The sequence below is a fragment of the Anas acuta genome, chromosome 23, assembly GCF_963932015.1.
Source record: "Anas acuta chromosome 23, bAnaAcu1.1, whole genome shotgun sequence".
In the NCBI taxonomy this organism is placed as follows: domain Eukaryota; kingdom Metazoa; phylum Chordata; class Aves; order Anseriformes; family Anatidae; genus Anas; species Anas acuta.
The window spans coordinates 5053560-5070929 of NC_089001.1; the positions used below are offsets into that span (position 1 = coordinate 5053560).

Sequence of the window (17370 nt, forward strand, 5' to 3'; positions counted from 1 at the left end):
ACTAAAATTCCACCATTTTCTATCATGCAAATTTGTGTGTCTAAGTGAGATTAAACTCCGGCAGGCACCGTGCCTCCTTCCCCAAGTCCATTTCCAGCGCCGAGATAAGGCCAACTTTCCTTAATGCATCTTACAAGGCGGTGGGAGTGTTGTGCAGGCGCGCGGTGGAGACGGCTTATTATCAATACAAATAAGAGCTTTCCAGACACCGTCGTCCTCCTCCTCCTACCTCCCCTCTCGCTTTTAAACCCTGAGCCCCGGAGAAAGGCTGCGCTCGAGAGGCTTAAAGAGCTGAAGTGTCCTGGGGGGGCGGGGGGAGAAGAGGATCAGAGCACCCAGAGCAATTTCTGCCTTCGGTGAACCTGAGGGGGGAAGGAGGAGAGGAGGGGAAGGGGAAGCATCGCTCCTCGGAGGCCAGCAGGGTCAGTCCCAAGTCCTCCTCTTTAGGATTTCAGCCTCCCTCCAAGTGCAGAGCTTGCCCGTTGGGAGTGGGGCTTTTCTGGGTGTTGTTTCTTTGGGGTAAAAGCTTTTTCCACCCAGAAACGCATCCGTCTCCCCTGTCCTGCAACCACGGGCAGTGCCACGTCCCTGTGCCCCGCCTGGTCCTGCGGCAGCCCCTCCGAGGAACAAATTGGGGATGAACAAACCAGAAGGATGTGCAGGGGTCACCTCCCAGGCACTGCAGATGACAAGGACGCTGCCTGAAGGGCTCCTTTCAGGTCCCACAATAAACAGGCAGGAGGTGCTTGGGAGCTTTTCTCTCTCGGAGCTCCAGGTGCAAACCTCCTTGTGCCTTTTGCAGCTATGTCGCTGGCTAGCATCAACTTCGCATCCCCAACACTGAGCCTGGCCCCATTTGAAGCAGCCCCCGGCATAGCAGGTCTGAACTTTGATGCATTCAGCACCACGGGGCTGTTGTCTCCTTCCCGGGCTCATTTGTCCCACATTAGTGCAGCAGCGGGGAGGGGAGATGCGCCAGCCTGCTATTCCTGGATCACCAGCGCTCACCTTTTGCCTTTCAGGGGAAGGATTTCAAGACTGACAAGTGTTTCTGAAAGCCTGACCGACAAGGAAAGGTGGGAGAAAGAGGGCTTGCATCCTTTCAGAAAGAAGGTGGCTAAGGGGCAACACGATAACAACCTTCCCAAAAGCAAAAGGTTGTTACAAAGAGGACATTGATCAATTGTTCCCCATGGCCGCTGGGGATAGGATGAGAAAAACTCCACTTCATTTGCAACAAAGAAGGTTTAAGTTAGATATTAGCCATACGTTTCCTAATTATAAAGGTAGCAAGGCAGTAGAATAGAGCGTCTAGGGAGATGGAAGAACCTGCTTTGTTAAAGATTTTCAAGAATAGCTTTCACAAATGTTTGCCAGTGATGTTTCTGCCTCATTGCAGGGGGACAGGCTAAATTAGCTGTTGAGGTGCCTTCTACCCACCTATTTTGGGATCGCAGCCATCAATGGAGCCAACCTAGAAATAAATGTGCAGCGTTTCCCTTGTTGCAGCGTGGACACTCTTGTTTTCAACGTGGTTTTCAACTGATTCTTCCCTGCTGCCATGGGGGACCATTCCCAACCCTCATATCCTAAAGAAAACTCTCACCTCTCTGTCCCTCTCCTGTTTTTTATTCTTTCCCCCCACAACACTGCTTCCTCCAGCAGCCCTTGGCACATACTGGGGATGCACCAGCTCCTCCTTCCTTCCCTCCATCCCCTAAAGCTTTGGACAGATGCACAGGATGGGCTGAGGGGCTCTCAGCTGGGCTGATAAGCACCCATTACACCTGCCTGGGGGAGCCGCAGGCTGCTGATGTCCTGGGTGGATGGGGAAGAGCTCCTTGCCCCCCAGGCTGGTCCCTCTGGGGCTTGCAGCCTGCCCTGGGGCACGATTTAATTGCATCCTGCGAGGCTGGCGTGTTCATGCCTCCAGAGCTGTGCCCCCAGGGCCCTTCTGTGTGTAGCCAGAGGAAATCAGGAGCTGTTTGGAGAGCTGTTTTGTTTCTTTCTGCCCTGGACTGTGTTGTGGCAAGCCGCACTCCTCCCTCCTTTTCGTTGTCACCTGGACTCACCCAGCCAAACTTTAATTGGGGTCATTCCAGCAAGCCTCCCTTTATTGGGCACGATGTTCGCTTTCACACCCCGTCCCAGCGTGTTGCTGCAGATCACACCATTGCCACCTTCCACCCAAGAAAAGGCTGCTTGAGCCAAGCAATAACTCTTGAAATTAGGGGCTGTGCTCCCGAGAGCCAGCATTTCCATCAGCAGCAGCAGGGATATTCAGCAGGTTATAGGGCTGAGCCCATCACTGAATCCTCCAGTACTTAACTGTACCACAGCAGGGAATTAAGATATGACCTTTTACTCCTGTATCCAAACATCTCTGCCTAATGCTACAGCAAGACACAGGACGGATGAGCCTGGATGTCTGGCGATATGGGAAATTTAGGTCAGGAAACGGGAATCAGAAGGGAGGCAATATAAATTGCCCTGCATCGCCCCGGCGCCTGATAGCAACTTCAGAACTTGCGGGTGATCGACTTCGGCTTAAGGGACGCAGGCAGGTAATAACAGATGGCAAGATAAACAGCAAGGACCCGGGATGGAAACGCATCCGCCTGCTCCTCGTGGTTAATGGAGATGGAGAAAGTCCGGCTCTGTTTAGTTTGCTTGATTGCTCAAAGAGGGAAGAGAAAACGGAAGGGGAAGGAGGGGGAAAAAGGCTTGGTTTGGGTTTTTCCCCCCCTTCTATTCATTAGGCTGTCAATAACGCTCAGGCCTGGCATATCGACGGCGGATTAGCTCAGCCCGGCTCTGTGTACAAGACCAATGCCTTTTTAACCCAGCTTGTTTCCAAATCAATACACCCATCAGCATTCGAAAATTAGCCCGAGATGAGATTCCAATAGTCAAGCTGGTGTGTCATGCTAAGAGGGCTTCTGGCCAAATCACAGAAGAAGGGGGAGGAAAAAAAGGATGCCAGCAAGGGATTAGAAATCCTCCATTAATCCTCTTTTGGGCTCCTCTGTACGGGCAGGACGGGTCCCATGCATCCTACCACGTGGTGCCCAGCGAACATCCCCACCAAATCCCATGGCGCAGACACCAGGAGGTGCCTCGTATGAACATCCATCTGCTCGGCCATCACGCGTGGCCACGCTCGGATGTCCCCTCCTGAGAGCCCACCTGTGCTCGGCCACCGCGTGCGCTCCAGCCCCCCGTGCCGTCCCTCCTCCTCCTCGCGGGAGAGCACAGTTTGAGCACACAAACACATATTGTTGCTAGGCATACACACACCCCCGCAAAGTACACAAATCTGCCAGCTCTCTCTTTTCCCCCAACACAAATTTTACTTCAAGCGTTGCCTCCAGCATAGGAAAAAAAAAATACAACAACAACAAAAAAAAAACAGCAACGTGGGTTTAGCAGTGATTATTTTGGGAGGCAGAGCTGCCTGTATCAGAGCCCCATGACTACTCCAGGAAAGTTGGCTAAATGTGACTGCAAACACTTGGGCATTGCCCAGCTTCAGCTGGACTCTCCAAGCATGAAGACACCCTCAATGTTTGCACCGAGTTGTCCTACACGTAGTAGGGTCAATGTAGGAGCAATGGCAGAAGACATCAGGGTCAAAGGGATGAGCAGAAGTCAAGGCACCGTGCCCAACCCCTCTTTGGTCATTGTAGGAGCAATGGCAGGAGACACCAGGCTCAAAGGGAGGTCCAGAAGTCAAAGCACCACACCCAACCCCTCTTCGACATCCCTTCCTCTTACCTTGCACGATGAGGTGGACGCGCGATGTCTTGGGGTGATTGTCTGTCTGCACGGAGCAGGTGTAGGGGCCCTCATCGTACACGTCCACGTCGTGGATCTGGATGCTGTACTGGGTTTTGGTGTTGGCCAGGAGCACCACCCGAGGGTCCAAGCACCACTTGTCATTGCCGGCATAGAGGATGCTGCTGCGGTTCAGCCAGGCCACGCGGGTGACGCGGTTGTCCACGGAGCACCTGGGCAGAGGCAGAGGTGACCTGTTAGCGTGCTGCCATCCCCGCCTTCCCCAGCTCCTGCTCCTCCTCTCGGCACTATTTTTAGTTTTGCTGCCAGCAGCAGTTTCGGAGACCGAGTGTGGCGGCTCTCCAAAGAGGACAATGTCAGCACTTCGCCTGCTGTGCTCAGGGCACCGATATCCATCTAAACCCGCGGCTCAAGAGATTTACCCAAGAATTTCGCGGTTATTGCAGATCAGAGCCATCCTCCACCACTCACCGAAGGACCTTTTGCCCCTCTGTTCCCATTTGCTCCTTTGTTAACACAGAGACAACCACAGCCAAGCCAACAGCATCCATTCTGAGTCCCAACCACACCTTTTGGAGAGACCTAGGTCGCTCCCTCCTGCCCAAAGCCATCGCTTGGTCTCTTCGCAGAGCATCAGATCCCTGCAGCCAGGCGAAGAAACGCAGAGCAGAGCAGGGAGAGCAGTTCACTCTGCTTCACAAAGGAGTGAGGAAAATTTATCTCAGGAGCAAGCCAGCTTTGACACACCTCTAAAGAGAAACCTTGAGCTTCCTGCCATTTGTCCCCCCTGTCACTTCTTCCTTCCCTTCCCATCATCCGCACCACTGCTTCTCCTCCGCTTAGTGCATCTCTCCCCAGCTAAACATCTCACCCATTCGGTGATGTTTCAGAGGCAGAAATCTCCTAATTCCAGCCCCGTTAACAACAGGCACCACCCAGAAGACAGCACAGCACAAACCCAGAAGGAGCTTTGCTCCCGAATGGGAACGTTGTTCTGTCCTGAGCTGTGGGGACCAGCCTGGCTCCCTGAAAAGGACAACACCAGCCCTGTAACCCTCCCTCTCCATGTCCCAAATCAAGGTTTGCATCCTCCACTCTAACAAACCATCTCAGCCTGCTCCCCAACCCCTTCCCCGGGCAGCAGGGCCATGCAAATCCCAGCCCAAACACCACTTCTCTCCAAGCAAGTTGGAGACCGCAGAGCTGTTAAAACTTAGCCGAGCTTTGCTGGATGCCAGCGACGGCGGATAATGTTCCTACATAAAACCACTCAGCCTCAGCTCCGTTGTTTATATTCTCCCCACTCTACTTCATTACTTGTGCAGTGGCTGGGATGCAAATTAACTTTGGAGGCACTGAAAGAGAGCAGCCTCGGAGAGGTCGCTCAGGGTAGCCTCGCCAAGGGCAAGGGGAGGCAGCGCCCCGTCTAAAGGCACTGACCCTGCTTTGTGGCGAATATGGGTGAAGGAAACTTTGGGCAGGGAACCAGCTGCAAGATGTGAACTCCCCTGGGTGCCAGCTACATTGGCAGTGAGTCTTATATAGCCTGAATTTTGTCTTGGTGGGGCAGAGTCCAGCCTCAAGGGACTCTTTCTCCTTCTCACGGTGCCGCCACCACCTCTCTGCCTACGCTTCTGCCTTCCTCCTCCTCCTCCTCAAGGGCTAGCTTATCTCACGTGGACTTGGAAAGATTGTTTATACAAACAGCCACACAGCCCCCGGCTCGTTTTTACATCCCGATTCTCCCCAGGAGGTGGGCGATGCCATTATTCCCAGTCTATAGCCGTGGGAGGGAGATGCAGAGGAACGAGCGATCCTAAGTGCTCGCTCGGCTCTGCCAGCAAAGAATGCACCTCGGGGGGACGAGCTGCCTCCTCTCCCCTTGCCTCTTTTTGGAGGTATCTTTTCGGCCTCTCTGATTGCAGAAGGAGCCTGGACAACCACCTCGAGACCCAGCATGGGGACGGTGGGTGCCCATCGAGGTGACTGCCCCAAGGCGAGCGGGGCAGCCTGGCTCAGGAGTCCCTGAGGATTTGCTAGGCAAGGACCCAAGCTGTTGGCCCATCCTCCCTCTCTGGTGTGAAAACATCTGATAAATTAAACAATTTCATTGCCGTTCCATAATGATATTACGATAATAATAAATTAAATGCGAGCAGATTTTTATTATCTTCATAAAAAAAGCAATAGATTCAGCCTGGGCTGAACACCAAGAACTCAGTTCTTGCTTGCTCTCAGCGGCTTTACAACTTGAGTCAAACCTTGGAGTTAAGTTGCTCGAGTTGAATAAAACTTTGAGATTTCACCCCAAAGGACGGTTTTATTATATTGTGCTCTGGACCTCAACAGCACCGGCAGCTCAGACCTATGGGGCTTTAATAAAACGCAGGTGGATATTTGGTCCTTGGCTCCGGCTTGCCCATCACAATGCAATGAAATGGGCTCCTGCAAGCACCGTGAGCAGCGTTTCAGCCCAAAAAGGGGGTGCCCACCCTCTCTGCTAAAGCCATATTGCAAAGAAATGCTGGCTGATGAGAATCCAGACGTGGCTTGAATTTCTCGCACTGGGCCCTCCTGTGGAAATTATCGCTGAGGACCTGTAAGCAGGCAGAACTAAAAATATATATATTTTCTCTCTCCTCCTCCACACTTACTTTTTTTGTGAAATGCATCGGCTTGGAGATCCCTGGATAATAATGGAGGCAGACAGTGTGTAATCCAAGCATTCCCTCTATCATATGGGCATTTAAGTGCTTTTGAAAAGCAACGGGGCTCAGGTAACGCATGAGGCAACAGTGAAATAAGTGCTTTCGCCCTTCACAGCACCTGGTCGCAATCTCTTCTTATCACCTAGACACGCTTCTCTGTCCCTGGGATCGGCAAGCTTAAACTTGTTATTTTATTTTCTTTCCTCCCTCTTAAAGCTCCTGAGCCAATATATGCAATAAACAGCAGGAACGGCTCTGGGAAGAGGCTCTGTGACCTTCGGGTAGCGGCGTGCTATTTTCGGGACGGCAGCCTGCTGCCACGGGGAGGGCTTCGATCCCCTCCCCGCTGCAGGTAACGGCAGGACAAGCCCCCAGCAGGAGCTGGCGAGCCCCTTCCTCCTCCCACGGCCATCAGCCAGGGTCCCTGTGGCTCATTCCCTCCTCGCAGCGCCCCGATGCTCTTCCAGCCCCTCCATCTGCTCCATTTCCCTCCCCAGCAGCTCCCTCATTGGAAAGCCTTTGGTGGGGCTGGAAGCCAGGCTCCAGGCACAGGTGGGCAGCGGAGGCACCGCCGAGCTTGGAGGCTTCTCCTCTTCCTCCCTGCTCCGGGCAGGAGCAGAGCCCAGAGATGCTCCCCCCACCGCTCCGGAGCATCCCTGGCTTCCTCCCACCCCGTGGTGTGCCAGGGAACGAGGGGGGAGAGAGGTCCCCAGGGTGCTGGAAAACAGCACTCGCCTCCGAAAAAGAAGATGTAAAAATAATTAAGCACAGATGAGGTAATTTTCTCTCTTAAGATCCTTAATCCCGGCTACGTTCCTGCTCAGAAAGCAAGGCCTTCTCCTCCGAGAAGATGAAGAGCTGCTGTCTCTCAGCATGAAGCGATGATCCTTCTCCCTCCCTCTCTGCTTCTCCTCTGGGAGACGGAGACGCTGCTAACACACCACTGTCACACCACCCTGGGGGAGGCAGCGAGGCTTTACAGACACCTGGCTCCTCGCTGACCCTGACCCTCTGCCACCTGGACACATAAAAATGACCACAAGCAGCAGATTTGGGGCTTTTTAAGGTAAGGACAGAGCTACGAGCATCCCCCCCTGCCCATCCACTTGTGCCCCAAAAGGGACGCGGGACCCATCTGGTACTGCCCTTCCCCACCCCTTTAGCATATCCCAAAGCTTCTTGCCTTTGCTAGCTGCCCTCTGCAAGCAAGCTGGCCCATGAAGACTCCAAACCAGCCAGCCCTCACATCCTAAAAATAAATAAGCACCGGGGCACCCAAGCTGTGAGCCCTGTCTGTGTCTCAGCCTGCCCCCGGCACCTCCCCGCAGTTTCGGCACAGACCCAGGTTGCACAAGCCAGCAGCGCCGTGCCCTCTTCGGTTTCTCTCTTTGCTTTCTCGAGTTTGCACACAGCAAATGTCAGGAGAGGAGGTGGCCCGACAGCGGGGGGAAGGAGGTTTTTAATTACTGACGTGCAGTAATTGGTGCACAACACTTTCTGTTGCCTCTTGTGCAGATCGCTGGTGTTTCAGAGGGCTGGGCTGGAGAGCACAGATTGTCTCAACCCAGCAGGACACACAAGAAATGAATAATGTTAATTAGAACTGAAAAGAGCTCAGCAAAATTAGCAACCTGACTGCTGCTTTCTTTGCAATTACCAGGGTACAAGCTCCATCCTGGGATGCAGGGACAGGGCTGGGCTTTCAGTGCCCCCCCTGGAGAAATCCCCTTCCCACACGCAGGCCACTTGATGGAGTCTCACACGTGTTGCACCATGGCACCAAGCCATCATCAAGCATCCCTAGAGGCCTTTTTTTTCTTTTTTTTTTTTTTTCCACCCAGGCTAATTCAGCAATTTCTAGGCACCTCTGGATTTGGAAGCAATCCCTTCCAAACTCTCAGCATTTTGTCTCTGCTACGGGTTAGCCCAATCTGGAAATCAGTTTAGAGGAACTAGCCTGGGATTTACTTTAAACCTGGCTGCAAAAACATCCCGTGGAGACCTGGCAAGGAGAAGAGCTGCTCCAGCCCTGCCGGAGGGGGACTGCCCCCCAGCCCCATGCAGCATTTCGTGCCCCAGACAGCATCTCCTGTTTGTGCATCCTCCATCGCGCTATAAATGATCAACTAAACTAGACCGCCGCCGCAGGCAGGAGCTTCACGTCTTGGATTTATTTCTGTGATTATCACATTTTATTGTTATTTATTAGGATTAATTAAAGGCCGGGCTGTGAACAACTCAATCCCATTCAAACACAGTCTCACTGCTCCTGTAGGCTTCCCTAGGATGTTTTTGCTCGGGTGGCAACCAAGGTTTGGCATCAATTCCTGAGCAAATGAAAAGCCAGGGTTCAGGTGGGCACCCTGGGGACCCCAAACTCCTCACTTACCCAAGGCATGGATGTGGTGAGAGCATGGGGAATAAAGCATGTAGGTAACATGCTCAGTCCCTCTTGCCCACTTGCCATGGGAGGGCTGGCATTGATTTCTCTGGTCCTGCAGGGATGCAGGCGTGGTGGGAAGAAAACAGAGCTAAACGGAGTAATAATGGAGTGGCATTCAACACACACTAGAGGTAATTAGACGTTCAGAGAAGTCAGCTCATGGGAAAAGACCATTTCTGGTACCCCAGCAGAGGGTTTGAGGCATGCCTGCCCTGACCAGCCCTGCTCTCAGCCCAGCCTGCAGCTTTCCTCCTGGCTCCTCCCTGGGTAAAAAGCCAAAGCTGGAGGCAAACAGCACCTGGTGCGCTGCCTGCTCATGCCAAGGGGCCTGGGGATGTGATCTTTGGGACAGGTGCTGCTCATGACCCCGGAGGTTGGGATGCACCGTGGTGACCATGCTGCACTGGAGGAGAAGATCTGGAGGCTTTTCCCTGATAAATATCAAACCAGCATCCTCACCACCACCAACCAACCCGCCTCCCCCCTCCTTATTCCTTGTTGTGGTGGGTGAAGTCATGCACCAGCACCTTTTAGCAGTCCGGCCCTTCTTCGGGAGCCTTTGGAGCATCTGCTCGCTTTTGGTGCACACACAGACCGTGCACCCGCTGTGCGTGCTCACCCGCTCGCTGCAGCACCGTATGCTCAGGCAGGCACCCACATTTGGTTACAGCCGGGCCAGTTTTGGCTCGTGGCATCATTCAAAATGCGATGCACACAGCTGTGTGCTTGTGAAAAGTGAGATAAAAGGCCAAGCCCAGCTTTCCTTGAAACATCTTCAGACCCCAGACATCCCACCCTCTGACCCCCCATGTGCTGCAAGAGGCGCCGTAACACAGATGCCCAGCTCAGCCCCCCGAGCTTGGACGACGAAGCAGGACATGTGCAAACCCACGCTGCTTGCAGGACCCATGCGGGGACATTCACAGCAGAGGCACAGACCAGCCCGTAGGCTCGCTCCTGCCTGCTGAAAGCCCCAGCTGCTCCCCAGGCTGCTCCAGGCTCCCCGCTGCTGGGGCTGCATGCCTGGGGGGTGCACACAGCGGGAAGATGCTCAGCGCATCCCCCAGGAGCACCACGGGCATCCTCATCCAGGACTGCATGATCAGCTGGAGGGAATCTCATGCGCTCACTGTGGTGTGAATCGCCAAAAAGGCACATCCCCAGCACAGGGCAGCCCCCTCCCTGCAGGGGGGAGCCCACCCCACGGGACACGACCCGGTGATTAACCCAGAAGCAGGCTCCAGCAGAAAAGGGGGGTCCCTGCTGGGGCTGGTGCCTACCTCCAGCCCCCCCGCGGCAGCCGGAGCATCTCCAAAGCCTGCGGGGTGAGCAGGTGCCCTCAGATCAGCTTCCACCCCGGTGCCTCTTCAAAATCACACTGAGCTGGTCAAAAGCAGCGCTCAGAAGTGGAAAAGAAAACCTTTTGTGCTTTCCCTTCTCTTCCTTGCCCAGGCAGAAGTTTCAGCTTGGTGAGGGCAGAGGGAGCCGGGGCTCGGGGGCGGGAGGTCCTGCCTTCCCCACCGGCTGGCACAGCAACCCACAGCAGAGCCTCGCAGCTCCCTGCCCTTCATTTCTGCCCTCTGCAAGGCTTTTAATGTAGCTGGCACCTCCCTTCCAGGGAGGGTGAGTTAATGCATGTTTGTAAAGTACCTGATCTCCTCAATTGAAAGTTTATACATGCAAATGATTCGCACTAATTACATTAATAATAATATACCGGGCTTCAAGATCTGCCTTGGTTCATTGCCCGGGATTCACGGAGCTGCAAACAACTCCCAGTATGCTGCCTTAGACAAGTTTGTTGGCAAATGCCAAAGAAGCAGGAGGAAACCAGAGCGGGGAGGGAGCGAGGAAGGCAGAACTGCAAAAAGAGCCGGAGCCCCCACTTTGCAGCACGCTGACGGAGCACAAAGCGGGGTGCGGAGGAGCCCCGAGCCCCGTGGCACCCCCGGGTCCTGGGGGACCTCGAGGCCAGCACGGCACGGCCTGGTGCAGAGCAGGCAGGTCGCGATGCAGCAGGCAGGGACGGTTTGTCTGGAAAAGTCTTTCTGTCTCTGCAATGCAGCAGTGCACCAGCACCTTTCCAAGTCCCCTGCTCCCGTGCTCGGCTCATCCAGCCTTTCTATTTATCCTCCTATTGTCTCTGCTAACAACAGGGCTCTGCACATCTATAGCATCTTCCATCTCCGAGCGGGCGACAAAGCAGCAGTGAGGGCAGGCACCACACGCCAGGGACACAGGACACGTGTCCCCAACCCTGGCTCCTGTCCCCGGGGCTGCCCACGCGTGGGGCTCGCTCCGGACCCCGCTCCTGCCCCATCTGCTTGGGCGCCCTCCCAAAGTGCTGATGCTGCCAGGGGGGTGCCGGCAGCACCAACCCGCATGGAGGCAGCTGTGCGGGGACACGGCCGGTTTACTAATGAAGTGCTGACACCACCAGGGAGCTCCAGGCCTTAGGGGAGCCGTGGGCATTTTGTTCCTGCAGATTTTATTTGTATTTTTTATCCATTCTTTTTCTTGGGGGCTCCTGGATGCCAGTGGGCAAATGCCCCCTGGGTGAAAGCCACCCCTTCCCCAGAGGGCTTTCAGGGATACCTGTAAAAAACTTCTACAGGGACAGCACCACCCCAGGTCCAGCTGCCTGAGTGCCGTGTCTGCAAGCTGCTGCCTTTGAGAGCCTTCAAAAGGAGCCAAGGGAAATGACACGAGAAGAAAACAACTCCCTCATGATCCCATCGCCTCCCCGCAAGCATCACAGAGCCGTAAGCTCAGCACTCCTCGCACAACGAGGTGTGGAGAAGCCTCCTCCCTCTGCCTCCAAAAGCCTGGTGAGACCTCCCCGTGCTGTGAATCCTTCTCTGGAGAAATGTTCAACCTCAGCCCTGGCTGGAGCTGTTCAGTGTCTTCCTTTAACCTCCAACAACCCCCTCAGGAGCGCACTGGGATGGACAACGGGGCCCAGGCAACCCAGACAGCTTCATCCAGCTCCATCCCTTGGTGCTCACACCTGCATCACCCTGCAGAGCAAGGATGCGGGATGCCCACAGCACACAGAGCCAAAGCTGGGGACAAGGGGGCTCAGCCCAGCAGAAAGGAGCCCTCAGACCCCAAGAAGAGCTGGGAAGAGCACCCCAGCACCCCATCCCTCCCCGCTGCCAGCTCTGCGGTGCTTCGGCCCCGCCGGCGGCTCGCTTTTCCCCTCCTGCAGCCCGGCGGGGAAGTTCCTCCACGCCGCACTCCCAGCAGTTAGCGCTGCTCCCCAGCGCTGAACTCGCTCAATTATGAGCTGTGCCCCCTGAATAAATCCTGCTTCTGCTTTGCGCAATTGACACTAATGGCCCAGGAATAAAGTGAAGCCATCTACCCCAACGGTCTGCAAAGGAGCGCATTTAACTAAGCACACAGGCAAGGGACTGCTGAGCTTAACTGCACTGAAAATGTATTCGAAAGGAAGCGATGCACTTAACTTATTACAAGTGGAAAATTATCGCTAAAGTGGCTTTTCCATATAAGTTGAGGCACAAAACAGGAACGGCGAGGGGTAAGCGCTCTCTGCGGAGCGGCGCGCAGGAGCCGGCCGCGAAAGGATGCTGAGGGTCAGGGGGCTGAGGGCTGGGAGGAGCAGGGGTGAGAGGGAGCGAGGAGGGCTGCAAACAGAGGGGACAACACGGGGAAACCCAGCCAGAGAGGAGCACGAGATCTGGGATCAGGGTTTTGAGGCATTGGCGGAGACCAGGGCTCTGTAACACAGGGCTGTGATGGGGAGAGGAGGGGACCCTGTACATTCTCCCCATTCTGGCCGTGTCAGAGAGAGATTCTCCAGACAACAGAAGACACCACGGGAGGCCTAGGGCACCCAAAACCTTTGGGGATGAATCCCCCAGCCCTGCAGCACTGCTCCGGGCCCAGCAGGAACCCAGGCAGCTCCTTAGGGATGCTCACAACCCACCACATACCCAGACGCTCGTTAGCCACACGCCCAACGAGCCCCACCTGCTATCCTCGTGCCACCATGCGATGGGGATGTGTCCCCGAGAGGAGGTGCCAGGGGGACGCGGGCATTGGGAGGGACGTGGAGAGCCAAAGGATGGGAATTTGGGGATGGGAGAGATGCTCAGGAAGGGAACACGTCGTGGTGAAAAGCCATGGGGCCTCCCCAGCCATGCTGCTCTGCCCATTCGTAAATTAGCACCAGTGAGGGCTAAAACAAGGGAGGGAGGGAGGGAGGGAACGGACCCTCCCCAGAACAGATCCCCCCTTCCTCCCCTCTCCCCTTGAGGACATCATCCTTAAAATATATTTCATTTCACAGCTGCATTATGGTACCACAAAATCCTGCGAATCCAATTTAAGAACAGATTACCTCCTCACTTACTTCATTTGAAGCAATTACATGTTAATTTTCATTGAGACCAGCCTAATGCATACCAATCTGATGCTGCAATCTCATTTGAATACTTGAGGGAACGCTAGTTGGGCTCTGGGCTCTGGAGGCTCGTTTTTAAAGGGCCACTTCACATTTCCTCTCCCTTTTCCCCCTGGTTATTTACGTTTTTGTCGCACTCGTGGCACTCCCTCCCTCCCTTTCCAGCACTCCCAGTGGCTGCTGCCACTCGTCAGACCCACTGGAGAGGCCAGTGAAGTTTTGCAGCAAATCTGGGAGCTGCTACCTGGGCAGGATGGGGACTAGAGCCAGGACCAGGGCTTGGGCTCATCCAGAGGACTGGAGATGTCGCTTTCTCCTATAAAATACGTACAGGGCTTTGCTCACCAAAACAACAGGTGCTCCAGGAGATCATTTTTCCACAAGGGTGGGCTTGGCACCGTGTCCTTCCCACAGGCTGGACAAGTTGGAGTTGCACAAGGGATGCAAGGGAGACGCTGCACCCATGGCCAGCTCTCCCTGTCCCCCTGGGAAGCACCATCCCAACGCCGAGACTGGAGCTAGCCCTCTCATTTCTGCATAAAATAAAAAACCTTCCAGCGTCAAAGTGGCTGATAAACACGCGCTGCTCCTGCACGTGTCTCTGCGAGGCAGCTCCTCCTCCTCCCAGGCTGAGTGCCAGATAAGGATGGCCTCAGCCGCTTCTTGCTGATGGTTATCATCCATTCCCTCATGCTCACTTAAAGCTTGCCATCCAGCCAGGCCCACGGTATCGATTGGTGTCTCGGACACCAAGCTTTGAGTAATTAATAATGCCACGAGAGTGTGGATTCAGCTCCTGGTTGAGACGTGAAGGCACGCCGTGTCTGTCTCGCTGTACACATTTCGGTGATAAGCATTCATGTTGGAGGCTGCACCTTAATTAGATTTTTAAGATTGCAAAAGGCCCTGAGACACTGGTGCAGACACCACATAAACGTATACTGCATTGTACTGTAATTAATCCAAGGTGATGCAGAGGCAGATGGAGAGGGAGCAAGGCGCTGAGCACGGCGAGGAAACCAGCCCAGGACCTCAGTGCGTCCCCGAGCTCCAGCCTGTGCCATGACCCAAGCTGCTCCATCAGCTCCAGCACGGAAACCAAGGCAGCTCCATGCCGTGGCACCCAGCAAAATAAAGATTTAGGCCCCAAAAGAAAGATTTAGGACAGCAGATGTTTGGATGAGTGTCTTGGAAGTAAGAGTGAGCCCAGCAGGCAGCCTGCGCAGCACCCTGTGCGCCTCACCCCTTGCACAACCAGCTCAAGACGACAACAAAATGCAAACAAGACCCAAATCATCCACTGTACCCAGAAAGTATCCGGCTGTTGGGAGCACCCTGAGCGCATGGCCAGGACCCCGCAGGTGTCCCCAGGTGCCACTGGACTGCAGGAACGGGGCTGCCCCATGCCTCATGCTGTGGGGAAGACAACGGGGGTGGCCAGGGCTCGGAGGTCCCACCGAGGACACCGCTGCTCCAGCGGCTCCGTGGCATCAGGAGGCTGAAGGCAGGGGGTTTTCCCCGGCTCACACCCAGGCGGGGTAGCCAGAGTCGGGACATGGAGGGGCTGTCAGGGCTCTGCTGTTCCTTCTTCCCTCCCTAAGGGACTCACCACAGATTTTTCCTGCCCCGTCTCCCATTGCGCTTCCCAAAAGCTCCTCTGCAGCAGGGCAGGAGATATCTCCGTGCCAGCAAGCACAGACGCAGAAACCAAGGTGACACAAGGACACAGCGGGTGCTGGAGAGCAGAGGTGGCCCCCAGGACCCCCAGCACTGCCACCCCTTCCACTGCACCACCCTCCTGCCACCAGCCACCCACCCCGACCCCCTGCATCCCCCAAGGCAGCTCCACGTGTTTGTTTGGCAGGGCAGAAGCCCACACACTTCAGCTAAAACAACAGGATTTTGGTGGCTTGGGGACACGCTTTCAAAGAGCCAGGAGAGACTCTGGTTGCCCGTTTCCCACTGAACCAACTCAGTCCCCGTACGAGCCTTTGAAAATGTATCCTTTATAGTTTCCCATTTTGATGTCACATCTGTAAGAATATATGGTGGTGTTTTTTTTTCTTCTTCTCACCCTCTTCTTCTCTTTAAGAGAAGTCACGCTTTGAACTCTAATTTTTATTTATTTTATTTTTCTAGAAAAGGGCTTTCTGACTCCCCATAGAGTGCAGAAGGAGAAAAAAAAAAGGTGGAGGGAAAAGCCTTCAAAAAGTTCCCAGATTTAATTTTTTATCAGAGGAACAGAAAGAGAAATTTGTTGATGATCAAACAGATTCAAGTACCTTAAAAGCAAGGGGCCGTCAGTAAATGGAAACTAGTTAAGGAATTAGATGAAAGACACGGAGACACTTGAGGAACAGAAAAGATGCTGTAACCAAGCGGAAAGCCAAACCCATCAGTACCAAACCAGTGGAGCAGCGACAATCAGCAGATGAAGTATTTGCTCTGAACCAGCAGGAGATGACGGGATAGCCAGTGGCTTACAAAGGTGCTGATCCCAGCACTCAGCACCTCCGAAGGAGCAGCCCCACGAGGTTTCCTGCCTGCTGCCTGCCCCACACGGCTGAAACAAGTGAAGGCAGCCAAATAAAAGGCTGCACCGCTCGGAGAAATGGCACCCTGGGGGCTCTGTGTTTTCCTTTTCCTCCTCGGCACCTTCCAGTTTGACTGTGCTCAGTTTATAAATCTGAAGACGGAGTAGGTTTTGGGTTTTTTTATAGCTGTTTGGTTTGGTTTGCACCCACTGGAAGCACTTTGCAATTCTGGAAAGTGAGCAGTGACCTTGTCTGTCCATGGACTAGGACATGGGGCAGAGAGATTTAGGATGGGGACGGGCAAGAATGAGAGGAGGAGGAGGAGGAGGAGGAGGAGAGCCCACGGCAGCGCTGAGATGGCACAGGCAGAGTCAGAGGTACAAAGGACTTGAGAGAAGGAGCCCAACCCATCCTCAACCCCAACCCACCTCCCCAAGCCCCTTCTCGCCAAAGCCTTTAAGAGGCCAGATCCTCTTGCTTCCTGAACTGTGACCCGCCTGGCTTATCTCTGAGATCTTTTAAACAGGAAAACAGAGCCGCCGTTTGTTTTCATGCAGAGTCAGTGGCGAGCAAAGCCCAAGGGTTGCATTAGATTAGCAGCCGGCTCCTCCGAAGGCCCGGCAACTTTGATCATTTAATATGTATGCGCCGTGTCGGAGCGAGGAGGTCTCCAAACCCCGGTAAATGTTTTATTAGGGCAGCTCTGGCGTTCGTGCCCGAGCCTTGCTCCTTTGGACTCCGGGGATCTTGTTGCGATCGCGCAGCCACCGCTTGCAGCGTGCCGCTCGTCCCAAGAAGGGGCGCGCTTCGAGCACGCGTAGCTTCCCTTCCCCATCGCCAATTCAGCATGAATATAACCCCGCTTGGAGCTGGGCTGCCAGCTCCCGGAGAGCTGCACTTCAGATTAAGGAACAGTGCGTGAAGAAAGAACGGGGCCAGATATCATCTCGGCACACAAGGACGCCTATTCAAAGGACACCGGGCCGGTATCAGAAATCCGAGTGCGCACAGCTACTTCCCCACTTACATCTGTGCCTCAAGAAGCCTTACAAGAGCTGTTCTGGGGGAGAAATTACATCGCACGTGTCCTATTAAAGCTGCTCCCGTTTTTTTTTTTTTAAGTATTCTAAAAAATATTTACAGCCAAAATAGACAAAAAAGCCTAGTGCCAGGAAAATAGGAGATTTTTATAGATCTTGTTTCTGCAAGAAATTACCAAGACAACAAGTCAGTAAGTTCCCAGAAAGGATTTGACATTTTCCTGAATAAAAATAGCACCTGAAGCAGCATTGCTTAGGATAACACCTTATGGGCAAGTGCTACCAAAGCAACTGGAGAACGAAAACCTTTCCATGGCACGGCGAAACTCGCCCGTGGGATTCCACCAGAGACGTCTCATTGTCTACCCTTTTCTATAGGTTTCACACTAATTTCCAAAGAAGCCTACTGGTCTTGTCCCTATTA

The 17370-nt window shown here is 54.1% G+C and overlaps 1 protein-coding gene across 14 annotated transcripts in view; it reads right to left on the minus strand.

Moving 5' to 3' along the window:
* The window catches only part of LOC137843657 (protein CEPU-1), a 332157-nt gene that overhangs the window by 45174 nt on the left and 269613 nt on the right, over positions 1-17370 (minus strand). For all 14 annotated transcript variants that reach the window (XM_068659166.1, XM_068659180.1, XM_068659165.1 and 11 more), the window contains one exon: positions 3775-4007. In XM_068659166.1, coding sequence (XP_068515267.1) covers positions 3775-4007 — 233 coding nt within the window. The remainder of the gene's footprint in view (positions 1-3774; positions 4008-17370) is intronic.